Source organism: Haliotis cracherodii, unplaced genomic scaffold (assembly GCF_022045235.1).
Source record: "Haliotis cracherodii isolate W230 unplaced genomic scaffold, xgHalCrac1.p SCAF_6, whole genome shotgun sequence".
Lineage (NCBI taxonomy): Eukaryota > Metazoa > Mollusca > Gastropoda > Lepetellida > Haliotidae > Haliotis > Haliotis cracherodii.
In genome coordinates, this window is record NW_027266319.1 from 22,939,783 (window position 1) to 22,945,782 (window position 6,000).

Sequence of the window (6,000 nt, forward strand, 5' to 3'; positions counted from 1 at the left end):
CAGCAATATTCCAGCGATATGACGACGGTCTGTAAATAATCGAGTCTGGATCAGACAATCTAGTGATTGACATAATGAGCATCTATCCACGCAATGATCAATTACATGCATCAACCAAATCAGCGAGCCTGGCTACCCGATTCCATTAGTCGCCTCTTACAACAAGCATAGTTACCTTTTACAGCAAGTATGGGTTGCTGAAGACCTATTCTAGCCCGGATCTTCACGACACAGAACAGTGAGTGAGTGTGAGTTGGGTCTTACGCTGCTTGTAGCAATATAAGGGAGGGGAGCACCACCAATGAGCTCCAAACACTATATCCATGTGGGGAATTAAACCCAGGCTGTCAGCACGGTAGTGGAATATATTATGAGATCTAATTTTCACAATATTGGTTCCTGATAGAAGCTCCAGTAAAATCTCTTGTCACAATGCCACTACATTGTCTTATACTGATTGAAACAAAGCTGTAAGGTAATTTTGGGTTAAATGTCATATTCAGGTGAGGTGAAATGGGGTTTAATGTTGCGTCCAAGATAATTGCACTTATAGCGACATTGTGTGCACGAGTGTGTGGCTGCTTGTACTATTCCGGACTAATGTCGATTTTATTGTGCAAGTCCACTGAGAAACCATGCCGCAGTTTAATATGAGTACCCCACTCAGACACAGTATACCAACTCCAAGCTGACCAGTCCTTGTTTTTGCCCCTTAATGATGAGTACCAGGCAGGGTAAAAACAAGTACCATCTTTTAACACCTTTTGGTATGACACAGGCAGGGGATCAAACAAGAGACCTTCCGTTCACCAGGCAAATGCTCTGCACGTAATGAATTGATGGTAGCTGGGTTCAAACGAACAGACAGAAAACAATAACCACATAATTAATGTTACTGGTCATGTCAAAGCTTCGTTTATAGCGTCATGTTTACTTTGTTACAAATTAAGCATGTAATTCAAGGTTTCCTTGTCATAATCCCACTTTGAAAGTTAAAGATTTGGGGGTCCCTAGGTTCAGATGCCAAAGGTGAAGACACGCTTTTGATTTCGAACACTGGTTTAGTTGCAAACCAATGTTACAGGTATTATCCCTTAAGCGCTCGGTTCAAAATTATAATAAAGAGGTATCTATTCTACAGTGGGACTACATCAAATTTCAAAACACAGTAGGTTTATCTCCTAAATGTGTATTAGTATTGCCTCAAAGTTCAGTAAAGCTGTCCTTATAGACGGTAGCCCTGTCACTTGTCACGATCAGTTGAGATGGTGAGCAAAGTGACTCACGGCAGCTAGTGAGCCATAGCAGGGAGTGTAAAGAGACGGAAAGAAGACAGAGATTAGTGCCCCTTTACAGATACTCTTTGACACCATATCATGGTCATAACCCATTACCAGCTCATTACTCTTCGCTATATGGCTGAAATAATGCCCGAAGTTAACATTTTACTCACCCAACTGATCAGCTGATGACCGGTTGCATTGCCGTCAGCACATGGTCAGCGAATAATCAGTCCATATTGAGGCTAATGATCCTTTACATAAATATAGTTGTACCTATTTGTCGCTAGATTTTGATGCTTTGCATCACTATTTTCTTATTTCAACTGTACCCACACTGTTACCGTCTGTAATCAGCTGGTAGTTGGGGTATCGAAATCTGAACAATGTCTACATCAAAATTATTAAAGCAGCCACTGGAATATAATAACTTACATGGAATCTTTGAAGGAGACTTCTTATAAAAACACTGATGAAATACAGCTCTGTCAAAATGGGAATATGCAGGAATGATGTGCCCTTCTCAGTCACGTTTCTCAAAAAGTTTTACTTTTAGCGCCATTTTGACAACAGCGACGTCTATGAAACAATAAACTAAACCGGTTTTAAAATTGTACCATATGATTGGCTGAATCAAATGACAGACAAATCAAGACGAAGAACCGAAAACAGTAACGGGTTTCACAATATTACGGAAGGATAACTCTCATCTACTTGTCAGGCTGTCATGCTTGTAGAATTGTTTTATCAGACTACTCTTCTTTACAGTCATTGCGAAGGTGTTGCGCTTCACCACAAGCCTGTTGTAATAGCTGATACTATCAGTATAACCACTCATGGATCGGCTGTGTGCTTCAAGTGGCAGACTGTTTACAGCGGGGCGTTTCTGTCTGTGTAAACCAAGTTTATGCATGCGGAAGCACCGCATACAAACTGGTAGTGGAAATGGGCAAACAAAAGTAGAGGGCCTCGTAAACTCCTGGATGGAGACATATGAAGATTTTGTTGGACTCACTCTTGTTAAGGAAGCGCAGAACAATGTCTTGCAGGTTTGTATGTAGTTATTCATCATGTCGACTGGTGCCAAAACTTCTAGAATAATCTACTTATCTAGATTTCATTTAGTCTAAGTTATGGCAGTGTGTCAGTTTCATATGGGTGGAAAGCCTCAAGTGATGCAGGATTTAGATACACATTTCTATTTTGGTGACACCAACAAGCACGAGTATGGATCTGACAAACCCATAATATTAGTGTAGTGGCCATGAAATTTCCGAGTCCCTCTGATGGGATGTGGACCACAAACCAGATTTGAGGTCTGAAGCCTTGGCATCATGGCCGAAGAGTTTAGATGTTATTAATGGAATAATACCATGCCCTGCTACATTAGGTTCCTAACATACAAAACAACAAAACTCTGCACTGTGACTTAGATGCCTGGGCCATCCTTTCCCCTTAATTATAGGGACAGGAAGTCATACGTTCTGAAGCTTTGTTTGTAAAGAATAACCGATAACCTCTGAGCTTACTCGGCTGTGCTCGCCTTATTCCGCGAGAGCATTTTTCTGTTCCAGTGACCACTGAAAGTTATGTTATCTAAATGTGTATGACTTGTCCAAAATGAAACAGATGAAAAGCACATGAACGGACTGTGTAAGACGTGAATCAGGCATGTGACATCTCACTCGGAAATTATTTCATGCCTGATTTAAAAACACACAGAACTGTCAACATACTGTCCCTTTAGAGGGAGACTGGGCTTGGACAATTATATGTGATAAGTTCTAAGCACTGCACAGTTGGATGCCAAATGACGTTGTATCATGTTCAGTGTATAATCATTAACTGCTAAAAGTTGATCTACATTATATATTTTGATTTTGAGTTAATATATATTTTTGTCATTTTCTAAATAGAACCAATTTTCTTTATCAATGTGAATTATGAAATATTTTATTCCAGTATATTATTGAGTAATTTTTCTTTGTTTTTCAAGAGAGAAAATAGATTCTTGTCATCTCAAGAAGAACGGCGAGCAAAACAACAAGAGCTTGGAACAATCCAATCAAGGCTGAAATCAGTCAGTGCAGAACTCGACAAGACCAACAAATCTGATGATCGTTATCTTGACATTGTCAAAATGGAGCACTCCATAATAAGAGAAGAGCACCAGATGCTCGAGGATATACGAAACCTAGAAAAACAGGAACGAGAGTATTTTTCCCTCCTTAGTGCTGCAGTTCGTGAAAGTCACGAGAAGGAACGAGCTCAGGCAGAGAAAACAAAATATTGGTCAATAATCGGATCAATCATTGGAGCAATTATTGGTATCACTGGGTCAACTGTCAATAATTATCTAAGAATGAGAGAGATGAAAGGAATTGTACACACTTCTGTATCCAGTAACGAGGAGTTGAAAGATCTCTCACTCCAGCTGTGTAGTGCGGTAAGAACCCAGTTTGATACCTTTGACAGCTTTCTGACAGATCTAAAATCGGCCATTGACAAGAAAGGAATCTCCACTGTGAGAGCCACACTCCCTGCTCCGATGGCTAATAAACACACCCTCCATGAACAAACAGATAAAATTTTGGAAACTTTGGTAAAGCAGGAATCCTTTCTAAATGCAGAAATAAAAGACATCAAGAAGATACTTGGCCTGTCGCGGAAGGATGAAGAGGGAACGAGTGTTGTGTATGTTGGGCCGGAAGTGAAGGCACTTCTTCAGACAACTGAGGATAACCTGGAATGGAAGATGAAGATGAACTCCCTGGCATCAGCAACATTTATATACGGTGCCCTTGCTCTCACGATACCCATCATCCTGTCCTTCTTTAAGGGTAGCTGAAGTAACAGTGTTCTTTTAGGTTCTATAGGAGTGAATGAGTGAGTTGGGCTTTACTCTGCTTTTAGCAATATTCCAGCAAAAACCAACTTACCGAGGCAAATGAGTTAACTGACTATAAAAGTCCAGTTTCCACCCTTGCCAAACTAGCCGAACTTGTCCATGTGGGGAATCGAACCCGGGTCTTAATGTCTAGGCTACCCCACCAACCCCAGGCTAATAGGAAAAATGTGTATCAAAGACACCTAAAAAAAAACACCTTAAGATTTATTTATTTATCTGCCCAACTTTTCAATTATATGTAGCGGCCTAGTCATGCAAGATGAACCTGTAGATATCTATGTGGACATTTGATGTAAAGGATGGAGGTCTTCTCTGCTCTGAAGATATGACACTTTTGTCCAATATGTAGTACATCACCTTTGACTTGCAAACAAGTTGATTCTAATCCTGAAAACACAAACAGCTCCTAGAATTTGTGATGATCACTTTTGTGTGGCTTGATGAGAATCCTGATGAACGGTTTATTGCTTTAATCAAACAAAGTAGAGATTATAAGAAAAACATTGTGAAATTTGTAATATTTTCACAAATCCTTCAAAAGATGTTTTTGAACCCATAATGGTAATGGATTAAATAACATCAAGTATAGATCAAATGACGTAGATGCGTTGTTTATGTGAAATGATTGGATTGTTCATTTATTGGGTTCTTCGAATCTTAGAAACAGAATGTCTGTTTATATGTCCTCAGAGGCTAAAATGTTGCATGTAAGAGTGTGTTTGTTTCTGTAATATGTAGGTTATGAAATGAGGAGGGTATGGGATGTGGCTGAGATTAGACATCATTAATTACATTGATTATAGAGTAACTGATTCATGACACAAGTCCTGATTATTACAGTAGTCTTAATTATTACATTGCTTGCAATGAGTTAATTTGATGGATCCAGGTTTTGTCAATTGAAGAATATGGAAGATGGCCTAAAATCTTGACAAGGCCAGGGAAGGAGCATGGTTAAAGATAATAAGCACCATGCCTCTTTTTAAGGGCTTAGGGTTTATTATTTTGCTTTTTGAGGGCCTTATTATTTTACGAGCTAACATCACATTTCTTGCATGTTTTCAAAAGCACATCACCTGATTCTATGTCAGATTGCATGGTGGTGTAGCAGACAGTACCTGCAATATAATAATGGTAAAAGCATAACACAAGTAGCAATAGACAAATAAGTAATTAGAACATTTAAACAGTTATTTGCATTACATGGATTGTTATGCCGTTTGTGGTATGAAGAATACTAAGGTCTGTGATTTATGTGACGTGTTACTGTGTGATAATTGCCTGTTGAGAATATGTTACTGAATAAAATCGGAGATGAGTTGTTTCGGCTGTGAAATATGTTGGCATTTATTTGGAAAAAGTGCTGCAGGCAAAGGGAGGTAATGCCGCTGAAGTTATGTCCCCTTCCACATCTCTGAGGCTGTGCCAAAATTAATCAGTGTTCCAGTGTAAAAGAGATTAAAGATTTGCATGATTTTATGTTAACAGGAAAGAAATGTTGTGAGTGAGTGAGTTAAAATGTAACGTCGCATCAGCATTATTTCAGCCATAGGGTGACGAGAACAAGTTGATATGTATTCAATTGAGTCATGAATACAAAGTTATATTTATAAACAAATTTGTCAAACATATTTTATCATAACAATATTATTTACAACGCTATGGGTGGTTGTGCACAATACTAGCCACTATTAAAAAAATGTTCCGCGGTGAGTTGGTTGATGATAGTTACATCCATTATGATAGGAATTACGTGTCACACAGGGGGACAATTAGTTCACGGTACTTTAACCTCCTGAAGAGAGCCTACAA

The 6,000-nt window shown here is 39.0% G+C and overlaps 2 protein-coding genes across 2 annotated transcripts in view; one reads left to right on the plus strand and one right to left on the minus strand.

The window, feature by feature from the left end:
• The window catches only part of LOC139444950 (origin recognition complex subunit 5-like), a 41,461-nt gene extending 39,628 nt beyond the window's left edge, over positions 1-1,833 (minus strand). Inside the window, exon 1 of the mRNA XM_071225970.1 lies at positions 1,716-1,833. The gene's annotated coding sequence lies outside the window, so the exon portion shown is untranslated. The remainder of the gene's footprint in view (positions 1-1,715) is intronic.
• Positions 1,834-2,015: 182 nt separating this feature from the next.
• LOC139445468 (mitochondrial potassium channel-like) lies at positions 2,016-5,525 on the plus strand. The gene is made up of 2 exons (XM_071226613.1): positions 2,016-2,329; positions 3,277-5,525. Exons 1-2 carry the CDS (start codon positions 2,117-2,119, stop codon positions 4,126-4,128), a joined length of 1,065 nt encoding a protein of 354 aa, XP_071082714.1. The 5' UTR covers positions 2,016-2,116; the 3' UTR covers positions 4,129-5,525.
• Positions 5,526-6,000: the final 475 nt, after the last annotated feature.

Coding starts and splice junctions, on each gene's coding strand:
- LOC139445468 (XM_071226613.1), top strand. CDS start 2,117: ATGGATCGGCTGTGTGCTTCAAGTGGCAGACTGTTTACAGCGGGGCGT. Junction 2,330..3,276: donor CGCAGAACAATGTCTTGCAG/GTTTGTATGTAG, acceptor TTGTTTTTCAAG/AGAGAAAATAGATTCTTGTC.